This window comes from Leuresthes tenuis, unplaced genomic scaffold (assembly GCF_036924035.1).
Source record: "Leuresthes tenuis unplaced genomic scaffold, fLeuTen1.0.hap1 SCAF_9, whole genome shotgun sequence".
In the NCBI taxonomy this organism is placed as follows: domain Eukaryota; kingdom Metazoa; phylum Chordata; class Actinopteri; order Atheriniformes; family Atherinopsidae; genus Leuresthes; species Leuresthes tenuis.
The window spans coordinates 14,238,538-14,255,627 of record NW_027325363.1 but is presented as its reverse complement, the minus strand read 5'-3'; the positions used below and the strand labels follow the sequence as shown (position 1 = coordinate 14,255,627).

The following is a 17,090-nucleotide window of genomic DNA, read 5'->3' as shown; positions in this document are numbered from 1 at the left end:
GTTGATAAATAATTGGAAAATTGTACCCAGTGTATTTACTCTCTGATGTACTCACCAGTCAACCTCTACTGCACTTACCAGCTCATTTCATTTCATTTCCACCAACATATATCGGTGTGCTTCAATATATTACAAAGATATATATTACAAACTGATTACAGCAAGAGTAGACTCAGCGAAAAAAAGCAGGGACGCGGCGCAACAATGGTCGCAGATAGCTCTGATGTACAGACCAAATAGGATCCACAGAAATCAGAGTCGGTGAGTAAGTGTAGTTTGGCTGCAATTTGACATATTTATCTGTCCAGGTACACATCCAGTACTACCATTCACAGTGATATCTGTGCCTTCGATAAAGCTAACAGTAAAGTCCACACAAACCGACTTTGGAAGTCAGTCCATCTTATTATAGCTGAGTTCACTATGTTCGCTAAAAGCCCCCTGGGCAAACAAACAGCATCTCTAAGCTGTAATAGCCTAAACAAGGCATCTAACCAACAAAGGAATCATCCACCTCTCTCTTTCTCACACCCTTTCATATCGTGCGTTTCCTTTTTCAACCACTAGCATCATCTGGCTGCCCTTAACCAGAGAGCCAAACATTCCTTTTAAGTGGAGACTACTTTGTTAACTGATGACCACAGGGCCAGTTATTGATCCTCTCCTTCCTCTCCCTCAGTAAACCTCGCTGATAAATCCCCCTCTCTTCTCTCAGGGCTCCACAGTATGCAGCTGCAGTTTGCTACAATAATAGCTTGCATATCATAGCATCCACATGAATCAGATCTTGGCGGTTTCGATTAGGGCTAAGCTAACTAAAACACATCGCCAGTCTAGGGTATGGATCTATTTCTGAACGTGGAGTGTAGGTGGTAGTGTTCTTCACTTCTCCCCTCCATTTTCTTTCAAAGCTTTTTTTCATTTCAGCTGACTTAGCAGTTCACGTAAAACTTTGCAGTTGTGCTGACCTCTGCGAGGCCCTGCAGGGAGTAAGGAGACCCTTGGTGATCTGCTGTTTAGCAGCAGCAACGGTCCACCTCCTCAATTTTACTTGTGCTGGGAGGAAGGGCAGAAGAGGATAGAGGGCTAGCTGATTCTGCTTTAAAATTTGTGTTCGGGTTTTCCACTGACAGTGCGACTGGCTTCTTTCACAACCTAGGCAAGGACCAGCCATCGGAGCCACCTCATCACACTTCTCTGAACTGTGAACAAAACCCTTTCTCTTCACATACAGAATGAGGAGCTGCAGTGAGGGAAGATTGGGCGCTGAGCAAAAGGAGAGAAAGAATGAACTGATTCCAAAAAGAAGCAATGCTTCGGCGCGAACTTCATTTATGAGAACTGTTTGACTTGGAACCTTAATCTGTTGCCCTGAGCGAGGCACTTAGTCACCGCTTTGGCAATGCTTCCACGCGAAGATGAAAGAAAAAGGGAGACAGTTGCAGAGAGCTGGAGAGAGGCGCAAAACAGTTGATGAGGACAAATCGAAGTAAGAAGAAAGAGAACACATGAGACAAAAAAAGAAAGGAGAAAACATGAGAGGAGGGAAGAGACAGAATACTGCAACCAAGAAGGATGAATAATATCAACGTTATTGGCAAAGTGGTTGGAAAAAAAGACAAAAACCAAACAGCGTAAAACGAAGAGAAAGAGGGAATCAATTCTTCCCGAGAACTGAGGGACTAAAACGAGAGTGCAGGGCTAATTAGTTTCTGATGGCTGGACTTTCATTTGGCTAAAAGGTCAGCTAACTTTAAAGGTCACACGGCCTCGCATCGTCAATGCAAACACACACAAAAAAATATGACACAATGAAAGAAGCCGAGTCCAGCGACGTAATAGCACACGCACTTGGACAAATTCTATTACTGCTCATGGCTGTGTGTGCATGTACACGGCGTGGTGGTAACAGCGCTTTCGAGATTCTCATTTATATCGTGCTCTGGTCAGTAAGGGACCCAGGTCATTATTCTATCTAAGGACTTTTATTACTGTTAGCATATCCACAGCAAATTACTCTTGACTTTATTTGAATGTGCATCAAGATAATCTTTGAGAGAGTGTGTGTGTGTGTGTGTGTGTGTGTGTGTGTGCATTTCATGGTAGTGAAGGAGTTGTGCTGAATTTATTGCCTGCAATGCTAAGCACATTTCCACCTTTCTGCCTGCATTTTTATGTAGATTACAGCTTTCTTAATAAAAACTACAGAGCGTAATCAGCATCTCCGAGTCGATGGCTCTCAAAGTATATATGAAATGTGAAGGTGGAATTGTTGTGCTCAAGTCATGGAGCGTTATTATAAACAGATTAGATTCGCGGAGCATGTAGCAATTTACCTGATCTAAGAAAATGGAGCGCATTTCGTGTTTTTGCTCTTAATTCAGTTATAGCTGTTGGTTCATATACAAGACACGGGAGCTTTATAAGATTTGCCCGTAATAAATTCACTCTTATTCACTCAACTGATTTTTGACAATCGTGGAAAACAGAGGGAGTGCTGCCATGTCTTTTCGCTCCCTTTTTCTCCAGCATTTTTAGTTCTCATTCCGGAAAGTAAATACATATGACTTACTGATGGAACAAAACGCCGCCATGATTTAATTCTCCCTGTCTTCTGTCAACAAATGTTGCTGTTAACTTCATACGGTTTAAGCCTTTTTTTTTCCTACATTGTGTATTGGATTGTTTTTATGCCAGTGTTTACATATTGGACACATATCAGAGCCACATGCATACAATAACAATCTCTTACCGTCCTCCAGCTTCTTTCGGGCCTCCTCCTCTCGCTTGGCTACTTTGGCCTTCAGAACTTCATCCGTCTTAGCTGAAAAAGACCAGCAGCAGAAAGCCGAGTTAGGAGCAAAGCAAATCCTCAGTGAGCTCTCAGTATTCTACCTATTATAGAAAATATCACGCGTTATGTAAAGATCAATTTAGGTGCTAAAATATTGGCCATTTTCAAATAACAATGGATGCAACGTGACTGTCAAGCTTTGCTAAATAAATGATTAAACCCTTTTTTTTTCCAAGCTGAATTTATATCAGTTTTATTTGAACTGTTTGTAAGAAATATTTTGCACTCTTTTAAACAAAATTTTGTTCTGAAAAAAAAAATAAAAAAATTTCTCAATAAAGAAAATGATCAGAGGACCCATCGGTCCATAAAAAGTATGCGTACAGATCAACATAAATGACGCCACCTTCTCCTCTCGCTACCAGGCAGCACCCTTTGCTGCTTCTCCTTCACACCCCTGTAAAATCAGCCTTCCTCCCTGAGAGGTGCTTATCGTCTCGGCATAATGAAAAGCTTAAGAGAAAGTGAGGCGGCGGGAGTAAACACTCGTCAGGGCATTTTGAGCATGTCTCATCATGAACCGTGTTGTCTCGGCTTCCTTTTCCTCAACCTTTCCCCCCGAATAATCAAGATGTTAAACCACATTAAAAAATATAATGCCGTGTATGGCAGGACTATCAATACTGCCTCTAAATTAATTACATTTCCGTTGCGGCGCATCATTTATTTTGCAACATTAGGGCCTCGGTGGAGTCATTCCCCTTTATTGCTATCTCACTTGGTTGATGAGTGAGCTATGTAAAATTGAGTCTCCAATATCATTACACTTAATGAGTTTAAACTTTGAGAAAAAAAAAAACCCCAGCAGAACTGAAACTGAAGAGAGTGAGCAGGCGAGTAAGAAGGGGGAGGACAGAGAATGGGAGCTTTGCACTTTTTTGGTTAATACAATAAAAGAGTGGGTGAAAGTGTTTGTGAGCGCTTACAGCCTGTTTGTGTAAGTGCACAGCTGTGGGTGTCCAAATGGGGTTTATTGCACCACTCATGAGGTTCGCGTACACATCTGTGCTCTGTGTACGCTCCTCGTTTTCTGTCTGCTTGAGTGTTAGAGTTTGTTCTGCAACTACACATTTTATATAGAAAAATACAATATCTACTGTGCGTGTGTGTGTGTTTAGATGCAAGGGACCATAGGTTGTGCGAGTCTTCCTGTGGCTGCACTGCTGTTTTTGCTCAGTAATTGGCACAGACAAGAAGCCTGTCACACTGCTAATACGGCGGGTTAAGAACGTAGGTTCCGCATCTTTACTAACAATGACTCTATATGGATGACTGAACCCTCAGCAGGGGTGTGCCGTGTGTGTGTGTGTGTGTGTTTGGGAGCAGCCCTACCTAAATCAGCAGCCCTAACCATCATTTCTCTTAGCCAGCACTATAATCTTCCAATATGTTTGTCCATTTAAAAAGCGCCAAAGCCAAACCATGGTCTGCACCGTCCTGCATGCCTCACAAACAGGAGTTTTCCTGTCGCAGACACCTGTGCGTGTACCTGTGTTTTCATGTGTGTGTGCGAGTGAACTCCTGTGTTTTCTTTAGTTCACTCTCTGCTCGGGGCAACCGAGACGCAGGTAAGAGACAGAGAGTCGTATTGGAGGTGTGATGGAGCGGAGGAGAGACAAGAGGAGAAAAAAAAAAAGAGGGAAAAAGAGGATAGGCAGATAAATGGGGGCCATGTAGGGTATAGGAGCAGCTAAGACGGCTAGGGGGAGACAAACAAGCTAAAATAAGAGAAAAAAAAAAACATTACCCGCGTGCACACAAACAACAGGAGCGATTTGTCGTCTCTTTTTCTTTGCATGTTTATCCTCCAACTCTATCCCTTCATCCCTCCCCCAACAGGTTCTCTTATCCTCTCTCGCTTGCTTCTCTCCTTCTGTTTTGCCCTATCCCACCCCTCCACGTTTTTTAATGCCTTCTCTTCCTTCTCTTGCTCATCTCTCCAGTACACCGTGCCTGGGGGCAATAGCAGCAAATCAAACTGTTTATCCATCTCTCATCAGTGCACAGCCTCACGGGGATCCTGCCCCCTCAAAACAATGAAAGTAGGCCTGAGCGCTGAGCCAGGGATATGATTTAATTACATCAATAAGGAGCTCTGCTTTTCTTTTTTTTTTTTTTTTTTTAAAAAAAAAACAACAACTGACTCAAAAAAAAACAAAAAAAACAACAAAAACAACATTACATACTTTGCTGTACTATCATGAAAAGCCTGTTGACACTGTTACTGTAAAAAGCATATGAAAGGAATCAGCAACTGTACCCATATAGGCATGTCTGTGAGTGGAGGCCCCTTATTGGAAGTTTATTTCTTGGCAACTTAGTGGCTCCAGTTCATTGTAGGATAATTCTGTGATGGACTTTTATTAAAGCGGGTAATAAACGGCCAGGTGTTTGGGAGAAGAGAGGCCCGTTCACTTCATTTAGACTTCGTTCAGTCTTGGCTGCAGGGGCGGAGGGGAAGAGGAGGGATGGCAGCGGTAAGGGGCGGAGAGCGTCAGTGAAATCGCATTGTGATTATGAGTGTAATTGCAGCTCAGGGGCCCAGGGGCCATGTAGCTCTGATGGCGCTGGAAGATGTTTTATGCGCAGCAACAGAGAGGTGGAAAGTGAGAATGAGAGAAAGAGCGAGAGTGGGAGGTAGAGGCAGGCTGCCAGGATGGATGTTTTTTTTTTTTTTTTTTTGCAGAATCTTTTCTATCACTTCTCCCCTCCCTTCTTCTCCTCCTCCACCAACGTTTTTCCTTCACTCCTCTCTTCCTCTCTCGTGTTCTCTTTATTCCTCCTCTCTTTTCTCTTCCATCCTCCTCCCTTGGCAGGATTAGCTGGGTCTCGTTAGAGGGGAAATGTAATAATGCTCCCACCAGGTGGAATCGGGCCCGCTCCATTATCAGCCGGGAGATGGATGGGCCGTGTAGGGCCGGCGGGGGCCAAGCGCGCACGCAATTTAGATTCAATAAACTGGCAAAGCAAGACCCCCAATCTGATTTATCTCTTACACGCCGCCAATGCTTGCTGCTACGATGCTGATTCCCTATTACCGCTCAGAGAAGGACTATTCATTGGATGTAAGGCGCGGCAGTCAGAGAGGCTTGTCGGGCCCCCGGGACGGCAGCAAAACAGATACAGCAGAGGGTTAATACGTTTACACACAGATAAGCAATTAAATCTAAGGCTGAGGTGAGTTATAGAGTTATTAAGGAGGGATTGGGGGGGTGGGGAGAGGCGGTTAGTCAACGCTAAAGTGCGGCGGCTCAGGCTTTAAGGCCGGGTACAGTAAGTGAGCATTAGAAGTGAGTATGGCTAGCATATTACAGAGTTCGTGAGGTGAAGGAACAACAAAAGAGCAATATTATGCCCATGTTGCTCAATAAAAGCAATGCGGAGTTCAGCACAACAGTTATCCAGTTAATCAAAGAATTTGTGCAAGTTTATGAGTAAGTTCCCGTCTTCATGTTTCAATGTAAACTCAAATCCATTGTACATCTTGCATTAACTATAAAAAAACAAACAAGCTTTGCATTTGATTGTTTAGGCACACGTGCAGCCGCAGGGATGTTAGCAGTGCTGGAAGAAGTGGGTGTCATTCTGTCCAGCTGCCCATCAAAGCGAATCTGAATGTCAGCAGGAGAGGAGGCGTGATAAATCAGCCTCACACCCAACGACAAACAGAATATTAGAGGCAGCGCAGCGTCATTGGAAAACTGTCCCCTCCAATCAGCTGAGCACTTTACAGTGAAGCTCGGCAGCCGGGCTCCAACCAACACCGAATCCCAGAGAGACAGACAGACAGACAGACGGGGTGGAAGACAGGCAGACAGACAGACATGCACACAAAGTGAGAAATAACAGTTCTGACAGCAAGAAAGACCAAACAAAGAAACATAAGAAAGGGTGTTGGACGGACAGACAGACAGACATGCTAACTGACATATGTCAGGTGTGACAGGCAGGAGGACAGACAGACAGATAAGTGGAGAGACGGGCTAAAATTCAGTGGGAGGAAGTATTTTTTAAAAAGCTGCGGAAGATAGACTCAATTCTACTCTGTTAAAGAATAAAAGGTACTCAGGAAAATTAGGGTATTGTAATGAACCCCAACAAATGTGAAAATAAAACAAATAAATATTGGATTTCATTTGCTGCTAAAACTGATGCAAAGTTACAGCAGATTCAGATTCTTTGGCTTGTCCTGCACGGTTCAAATTATTCTTCTTTCAGACAAATCTGCTTAAATTTAAGACCAATGAGGGTTTGAAGACAACAACTGAAACCAAAAAAAAATCATGCAATTCTATCACAATATGGCATAGAATATTGGTTCCAAAATTGCAATGATCAGCCCAACAGCATTGACTAAAAGCTGAACCCCAAAGCCTGTAAAGGTTGTATTACTTCTGATGAGAGGGGGGGGGGGGGGGCACTCTGTTTTGACATCTTTACGTCAGCTGAGATAAAATCTCTGTGTCTGTGGGACTTATGTGATCATACAGGAGAAACTACAGCGGGCGTAGAGGTCAAATAGATCAGAAGAGGAAGCAATGTCTCGAGGAACCACTGGGTGGCACAGTACAGAGCAAACACAAGCTGGAGGCTGCAGCCGAGCCTTACTTTTCCGAGTACGAGCATGTTCACATGCAGGTGCCTGTGGGTCTGTGCAGGACTCTATCAAAACCAGCTCACTTTGATCTGCGGACTATTAAGTATAACTTGACATGGGACATCCTGATTAAACAGGCAGACATGATGAGATACATGAAGTAATCTAAATGTTAAGCACATGATTCCACAAAGCCATTCAAGTGGAAGCATATAACACACAGATAATTGACTGCATTGTGCAATTTGTGTTGGGCCTGATAAAAAAAAAGATCCTGACATAAGAAAGAAAGCAAAGACATGAGACTGTTATTTAGTTCACAAAAGTATGAGCATTCTTTGTCATACTCAGATAATCCCTCCAGTAGACTTCTGTCTGGCAGGAGACTTGAACTTGAATGAAACACATCACAGTCTTATGTTGTCATCTTATGAAATATCCACAAACTAAACAATTATAGAAGTAGATCTTACAAAATCAGTCAATTTTTACTTTGGAATGGGCTGAAACTGTCTTTTTTTTTTGTTTTTCATACTCATATTATGAAGTGGGGGGGGGGTCCTCTCTTGTTGAACTGTAACGGATGCTTCAGAGGAGTTGGATCAAGTGCTGAGATGCCACTGAGATGCAACACCGACATGCTGATCTCTGCACTATCCTGTAGATGGAGGGACACACTGAATTGTTCATCTCAAGATGCGAAGAAATGACTCTGTCCTCACTTACAGCTTGAGACAACATCCAAGTAGACAGAGCATTGCTCGCGCGGCATTTGTTCTGTGCATTTTAAAACAACTCCGTATCTCTAGACACCTGGGCTCCATGTTTGCCTTTTCCTTTCAGTGACCATGCTGAGATTGCATCAGACTCAAAGAGGTGAGGACTTGAGTAGTGATCCTGAATATCTAAAGGAAGACTCTTGAAAGTAAAGTTTACAGGGGGGGGGGGGGAGGAGCAGCTTTAAACTATGATGTAAACTCAAAACCCATCACAAAGCAACTGAGGCTTAAATACATTCCCCTCTAATGTATATTTCTGCAGATAAAATTGTCTCAAAACATATTTCCTTGACTGAAATTCACTCGGTGCTTTAAGTTATTGTAATTCCTAATTCTTACACTGTAACCTTTTGCCTACTCCAATTCAACCATGATCAGGGAAGCACTTAAGAGCTGAAATTCTGATTTTAAAAAGAACAAATCAAACAAACAACAATCTTCAGAACTGACTAATTTTGTCATCAAATTTTCAAGTTAGAAATACCAAAGAAAAAGCTTTGGGTTCTGAACTGTTTGGGCTAATTCAGGTTGATTTAACAAGCTCTGGACGAAGCATCTGTCACCATGGTATCGCAAAATGATTGCGACATTGCTCTAGTACGACTATGTGAAACAACTTCAACTTCTTGACTAAAAGGTGACAACCCAGTAACTTTAAAGAATATAAATTAACCTGAAAGATTAACAGTTTTTCACACGACAAGCAAAATAACATAAATCCATAATGAATGGCAGTGAATAATAAGGACGACCAGTGCTCCCAACAACCTCTCCACATCAGTGTGTTTCTAGACACCACAGTGGGATCTGGTCTCACAGAGCCCTGGAGGTCTGAGGTTGAAAACACTCGGGCCAAGCAAGTAAACAGTTAAGAAGCAGGGTCCTGTTCCTCATGCATGCGTGCGGCTTGGACCAAGCAGCCCACCTTGGCCTGTAGACCCAAGTGGTAAAGGCCCTGGACCCTGGGCCAGAGAGGAAAATTGCTGAAAACCTGGGGAGAAGGGGAGGCCCCCAACAGTACAGGAGATCAGAAAGGGCGATTACTCTCAGGACCACGCACTGCCATGAGCTTTGTGCACAACTCACAGAGATGTCTACACAGTAATGTAGGCTGCAAGAATACCTCACATACAAAGGCATGACACACAACCCTTAGAGGGGGGAAACAGCCTCTATAACGTCGCGCAAAGTTCAACCTTGAACCCTCAGTATGGAGATATCGTAGTAAAAAACATTTTCACATTTCATTGCAATGTGTGCCAGTTAGCTGTAAAATTGCAGTTATTTCATTGGTTTGGAAGGAGGGTGGATGTGCCTCTTAGATTAACACAAAAGTTCTGTAACAAAAACTTCTAACATCTGCGGGTCTATGCCTCACAAAGGTCTTGAGAGGGCAATCAGACCAAATCCATAATGCAAGGATCACACGGTAAAATATTAAGCATCCTGGGGCCTCTGTATGACATCTCACCCTCAGCTTCAACCCTAACACATCTCTACACACCATCGTTTCCTCCTTATGCCTCTCTAACTCTTCTTTAATCTCCTTTATGTCCTCCACTCGACTCGTTTACCCACCTACTAACCTTGTTCCCTTCCCCTCCCTAAACTCTCCTGCTCCTTCCAAACTTTGCTATGTTTTAACTATTGAACACGTTTGTGCAATCATTATATCCTCAAAAGCTGCTGCAGTGCTTGCAGGTTGCTAAAACGAGTGTTTACACTGGGGGGTTGAAAAAAAAAAACCCACAGGTTTTTAAGAAAGGGTGTAAAGTCAGCATCTTTGATATTTCAGTGTGTTCTTGCTTGTTGAAATGGTTGGGAGGAGGAAGCACACGACCGATGCCAGTTGCCAGTTTGTTTGCAATAAACTGTTGAAAAATGCCCCGAGACATTGATGTAGAGTCCATTTCTTTCGAGAGGAAAGTTTGGTTTCCACTTTGTTCTTGGTGAAAATATCAATCTTGTTATCTAAAAGAAGACTGATGGACAGTCAAGACCCCACAGTGGGTCATTTATGGACCTTTCACAGGACCGCTGCTGCAACAAAACACTGCCACTGAACCTGGGATCCGTCGGCTCTTGCTCCATCTCTCTGATGCTTCTCCCTTTTTTGACTAACTGAATTCTTTTTTTTTATAAATAAGTGAAGAGTAAGTAGTAGCTGCTTTGTTCCTGATGGTCCAAAGGTACTCAGAGATGTTCCATCAAGTCCCACCAAATAACTGTCCTGTACAGGAACTGGATTATTGTTCACTGTCTGAGTGGCTGCTTTACCACTACAAATAATAAGAAATAGTCATTATTTTACTTCCTGAGGGATAAAGGACAACAATACAAACAAAAACACACAGAGAGGACAAAAACAGCCAAAAACACATGAATCAAGGTCTTTGTGGTCTTCGTAAATGATTAAAATGGTATTAGATACGATATACATAAAATAACGCAATCCGAAATCCTGCTGTAACCTGGATTCAAGTAAAACTATAAGCAGATTTGACAGACTTCTTATTTGCAGTTACCAACCAATAAATAAATGCTCATAAACAAGTTCTTACCGGATTTGTTTTGCATATTATAATTTGTCACCTATATATATATATTTTTTTAACCAATGATCACGTGGAAATCTTACTTGTTGTTAAGGTCTTTGAAAAAAATCCTGCTTGTTTCCAGCCCATGTGGATTATTCATAATGATCACTTTTTTTTGTCAAATTATTCCAGGATGCTCAAAAGTGCTCGTTTGCAGCCAGAAAAGCTGAACAAAAGCCACGACAGCATTCTGCGAAATTAGGATGAGTAGTTTGCATTGCAATGTTGGTGCAAAAAAATATGCTTGCCTTGTTAGTGTGTGTGTGTTTACTATCTGTTCATTTATTCCAGTATGAATGCACTTGAGCATGCTGTTGAATGGTGGAGAATAGGCTTTGGTTTCCCCGCTGAAAGCCTGTTGGATGCCATTGTAATGGCACACCACTGAGTGTGTGTCTCATGTGTGTAGCCGAGACGGCGGTGGTTGCAAAGAGGGTAAATGGGACTAAATCTATCAGGACCCCCACACATGAAAGGTAAACTGGAGCCGCTAATCGCAGCGCTGACACAAGGAGGTTCAAAAGGGCGGCCACTTAGAAAAGAAAGGCAGGAGAGCCGGGACCCTGGCAGCGGCAGTGGGGCCGAGCACAACTGACCACATTACAGGAACAAACACACACTGCAGAATAGCCACACAAACTTGGTGGTCTCGGCTAAAGTCGGCCCACCCTTTTGGTGTGGACATCATGAATAACGGGCCGACTGTGTGTGCGTGTCATACTCAGAAAATCTGAACAATTATTCCAGTTCATGTTAGAATTACTGATGAGTTGCAATCTAACCCTGCCAGAAATCTAGCTGAACAAAGCGTGTCACCTATTTTCTTTCTTAATAAAAAAAAAATCAAGGGATTTTAATCCCAAAAGGAAAAAAAAAAGTTTTAAAAAATGGCCTCTAAAATGACAAGGTAACTAATAATGGCCCCATAAGATTCAGCAGACCATCAAAGACAAAAATGAAAGAAAACAAGTTCAGGTACATGTTTTATCATTACAGCTAAGATGTCAGCTAATAACACGTGATGAATGAAATCCCAAAGAAGGAACATGCGTGTGTGTGTGTGTGTGTGTGTGTGTGTTAAGGGGGGGTCTGGCTACAGGAGGAGAGGACGCTTGAGAGACAGAACAGAAGAGATTGGACAAATGAAAGCCCTTGTTGAAGGTAGTGTTGTGCACTCCCTTCTCTCTTTCTCATCTCTTAATGCTTATTTTCATCACTTTGCCTAAAATATTGATAATCAATTAGCGCTACGTCTGTTTTGCTACAGAATCTGTGTCACGGTCTATCACTCTGTCAGAGCCAATTCGCCACTCATTCAAAGTTCATTTTTCCTTGGCGGCTCTGTGCCTTTGGAGGAGTCATTACGCGGGGAACATAGCCCGGGGTGCAATCACCTATTCTCTTTCATTACTGGGGAGATGGAGAAGGTGAGAGAGATTATTAGAACTTTGGAATGATCACAAAGCTTCACGCCGCCTGTCAGATCCCCCCTACGTGTAATTCATCTGGCCTCACTGCTCCCCCCCCCCCCCCCCCCCCCTCCCTCCCCCTTCCTCCCTTCCCCTCTTACTCATCCCTCTCTCCCTCCTCCCCCAGCCTCAGCCAGGGGTTTGGCCACAGACATTATTCATGAACATCTGCAGCGCGCTAAATATTCCACAGCCTCTGCCGTGATGAAAAGGGAGCTGCCCCTTTGACTTGAAAATTAACATGCCGGCGCAGAGATTATGGGCGCAGAGATTCATTCCAAGCCGAGCTGGGCCACGCTGAGACCGGCCGAGCTGATGGTTTAAGCTGGGCGCAGCGCGACAAAGTAAATGGATTTGGGTGAAGCGTTTGCTCTTTGTAACGGTGAGATGTCTGTTTCAGTGCGTTACACGGACACAACCGAGATACTGAAATTACCATTTCACTTCAAAGTATTAAAAGTGATTGTGGTGTAGGGGCACAAACACAGACTTACAAGTCAACAGCTATTCGCCTCTAAATGGCAAATAACAATTACATTTGATATCTCAAAGGATGGCGGCAAATCATTACAAACTTGCCAAAAGGGTTCAGAGGACAAAAGTGATGGTTTCACCTAGCAACAATCCAAAAAAAACAGTCACTTTGATCGGGTTTGACCAGACAAGACGCAAAGCCTAACACCCGAGGAGTTGGAAATATTGTTGATTTTTGCTCAAAAGGTGCCAAATGGCTGTATGATGATGGAAATAGGTAAAAGTCAATTAATGGAGAAACAGCTGCAGCTCAGTTTCAAAGGCCGGTGGTGAAGCTGGGTCAAAGCACAGAAGCTCCCTGGTACCTCGTGGCACCATCTCACCTCTGTGTATCTCTTTCTTTGGCTCTCCCCTGGGTGCCTCTACATGAAAGCTCAGTCAGAGAATGGAGACTCTTCCTCTCTCACACCAGAAGCAGCGCTGCAGGAGACATAGCGAGCATCCTCCTTCTCTCTCATGTCTGCGCCCCTTTTAGACACCCAGTGGTGCAGCTCTTGGTTTTTGTGACAGTGACATGGCTTTAAGAGAAATATTAGCGGATTCATAAGAAACGAAAACTCAACGGCACAGAAATCGTGTGATCTGACACGCCATGTACCGAGTCTCCATGCATTGGCAAACGTGCTTAAATCACCTTTTAGCGGTTAAGCATCTAGTATTTAAGCTTACAGTAATTAGAAAAAAAGCCAAAACAAAGATAGCTCATAGTATTGCTTTCTGTTTCACCATGTCTTGTTTTGTGTTGTAAACCCACTGCACCACTTTCTTTCTTCGCAAACTTTTCGGCATCCATAAAGACCGAAATAATCAGCATCAACTGATTGTTTTTCAGAAACCGTCGGCTGTTTCACAACATTGGCAAACAAAAAGAATACGTCCACAACCATCAGCGCGGCGAGTAGCCTTGTGAGCTGATACACGGGTGAGCATGCATCACCCACCAACTCTGCCTCGCTTTGGCGAATTGCTGCTGTCTGTCTGTTTGATATTGAGGTTCAACAAGAAAAAACCACAAAGCCAAATCTCAAGAAATTTGGTGGAGAGTTGGAACACAGTTAAAGCAAAAAAACTATTTAATTTTGCTTCATTTCGGCATCAGTTTAAGTTAAGTTTGCGACCTCTGGCCTCGGCGGAATATGAGCGCTCTGAGGCTTTATTTTTCAATTGAGCACATTCAAAGTTCAAAGGAAGCTATTGTTAAAAGGTTTTTTTTTATTTTATTTTACAAAGTTTTTAAGAAATGAAAAATCTCAATATAGACCAACAAAACCGGGATACAATTTATGCATGATCCCTTGACGTGATGCAAAAATGAGGAAACTTACACCGACAGTGAGGGCAGTTAACATACAATTCCTTAAAAACTCCTATCTGACAGCAACAGCCTGTCAAAAGTTGTGAAGAATGTGCAAAAAATAGAAGTAAAACAAACAAAACGGATAAGAAAACCTTTTGTTTAAGGATGAAAACCCTCATGTTCTGCAGTCTGTGTACCTCGTGCTGGCTGTAAACATGTTCAACCACAAACAGAAGGTCTACATGAGAATAATTTGAGCAAAATACACAACAAACACAGAGAGACAGAGGAAGAAAAGAAGGGAAATATAACCAAACAGTAAAGAGAGGAAGAGAAAATACACTTTAAATGCCTCTGGAAAAAAAAAAGAGCAGTTGGAGGGTTCTGACACAGGCTGGAGCGGGACTTTGCGATGCCTCTTGTTGATTGTAAATGGCAGAGCAAGTTTACTCTGGCAGCTGGAGCCAAAATGGAGTCTGACAGCTTTGTCAGGGAGTTTGAGCGGCTCAGTGGCAGGGCAGGAATCGGGATGATTCCATCCCTTTCATCTCCAAATCGCCGGCGTACGCTCATGAAACCTCCATGGGAAAAAAAAAAAAAAAAAAAAGAGGGGAGGAAGAAAACCAGCCTGGCATAGTTTGGGGATGACAAGTGATTTCTTTTTCCCCGAAACACTTGTCAAAATACAACACACCAGCAGAGAATGAGAAAAATGGCAGACCAAAGTCTGAAAGAGCTGGATACAGAACAAACATGTCAGGAGATGTTAGTGCTCCACAAAAGAAAAAAAACAACAAAACTCCAACAATATTAAGAATCCCAGCACTCATTCATACCTTTTCACTCTCCGCCTCCATTTTTCCTTGTAAATTATTCCACAACATATCGCTGCATCACATCCCACTCAAGATCATGACCTCTGAATCTCCAAACTGCAGCCTCTTATTTACCCTGACCAACTTTTCAACATTTGAGGCTTGGTTCTTTCATAACCGACCTAAAAATTTGAATAGCGTCAGCAACTGTAAGTATACTCGAGGCCTAGTTTCTTTTTCCGTCTTTTAGCTTTATAAACAGCTTCTATACCGAACTCTTCAGCTGAGAAACATGAAGAACGGTCTATAGAGTGCATTTGAGAGCTGGGATTGACAGAATAAAGGAAGTCTTACGACCACCGCTTTGTACTGTAACACTCCCATAGCTTTATCCCTCTGATCCCTTCTACCTCTATCTGCCTGCTTCATTTTTTTCTTCTTTTTCAATTTGCGGGATTTGTTTCTGGACCTGTCAGTGAGGAGGATGAGGTATAAAATTAATCTTTATCCCTGTTTTGTTGCATTTCCGCCTCCTTGACAATGTATGTCAGTAATTAGCTGGCCAGTTTGGATCCAGGCTTTTCGATGGTTGCCTCCGTTTGCCAACTTCTGCCTTTTGTTCTTGTCATACAATGCCGCCCACTCGCCCTTGGTGTCTGTGTTCTCTCTGCCTCACACCCACACAGGGCGTTACACAATCCATCCAAATGTGCTTCGCTTTAAAACCCCATTACTTAGCCCCTGTTGTTTTGTTCAACACAATTAAAAGAACAGACCATTCATGAGAACTGAGAGGGCCTAACACTGCCCCTGTCTCCCTTTTCTGCTTCACTCTCTCTTCTTCTGTGGTTCAGAGTTGGCCGGGGAGTTACTGTGAGCAGGCCAGCTTAGTTCCCTTAATTCCCTGGGTTTTGTTTGCATATAGGCTTAGTTTGGTTCCATTTGAAACAACTCAATGCAATGCCTCAACCCCTGGCTAAAAACAGACCAGTGAGCAACTTTAAAGATTGGCCCGCCAAATGGAAACAGTGAAGTCCACACACACACACACACACACACACACACACACATATCTGAAGAGCTGAACAAGGTTGAAGGGCAGTGGCATCTAAGTACTGACACACTTCAAAAGGGTGAAAAAGGCTTTTTCAGTAATGACAACTTAGTGAGACTTGGCAAAAGGTCTGGTGGTAATTTCAGGTTGTCGCCCCCCACACAAGTGTGTTCGCCCTGCAGGATGGGCCTAGTTCAAAGGGAAGCCAGGTAAATGAGAGAGGAGGCTGCTGGTCACTCACAACCACCATAAAAAGGGGACAAAAGTCTAATCTCATCTCTTGTAGGAGTTAAAGAAGTATCCCTAATGTGTAAAAAAAAAAATCTAAATCTAATGTGATTTGCATGCAGATATGGAATGATTTCTTACTTCTAAGAAATATTCAACATTTTGTGGCTGAAATGTTTGCACTGTTGCAATATGACGATTCATTTGAGATACTTAACTTCCCACCTCTGGGCTTCGGGTTATTGCCTGCACAAAACATGGGACCTGAAGGTGTCACCGTGTGCTTTAAGAAACGTGACGGACAGTTTGAAGTATTTTCTGACAATAAAACGGTTCATGAAAAGTTACAGTTTCGAGCTGTATTGTGTTCAATGTAAACGTTTAAATGGTCTCACAAACGATATCCATAAAAACTGAAGGCCAAAAGCTTCTACCCTTCTAGAACACACAATATTTATCTCTGTAGCCCGTTAAAGTGTTTAACATTTCTTCAGCACAAATTAAAGCAGTGATTTTACTGTCAGGTCATTATATTTTCAGTTAGCCCAGGCACAGGAGACACAAGCAGGCCTGCGCTGAATGAGCACAGACAGAACGGAGAGGAGGTCCACCCTGCCCACTAAATGAATGGTATGAGGATCTGGCAGCTATCTCGAACTGGAACCGACTCTACAATTCACCCTGGACAAGACTTTTAAGAACAAACATGAATAATGGCGTTACACTGTGAAACTGCTTATGTGTGAGCGCATCTTTTTCCTGACAAAGACACCGGCAAACCTCCAGCCTGTTTCTTTTGACTGACAGCGGCGAAAAAGGAAATGCAGCGGTTGGAGTATACTCAGTTTAAAGCTGAGAATGAAACT

The 17,090-nt window shown here is 43.0% G+C and overlaps 1 protein-coding gene across 2 annotated transcripts in view; it reads right to left on the bottom strand.

The window, feature by feature from the left end:
• rsrc1 (arginine/serine-rich coiled-coil 1) overlaps positions 1–17,090 on the bottom strand; it is a 106,095-nt gene that overhangs the window by 17,757 nt on the left and 71,248 nt on the right. For both annotated transcript variants that reach the window (XM_072392462.1, XM_072392461.1), the window contains exon 7: positions 2,753–2,824. In XM_072392462.1, coding sequence (XP_072248563.1) covers positions 2,753–2,824 — 72 coding nt within the window. The remainder of the gene's footprint in view (positions 1–2,752; positions 2,825–17,090) is intronic.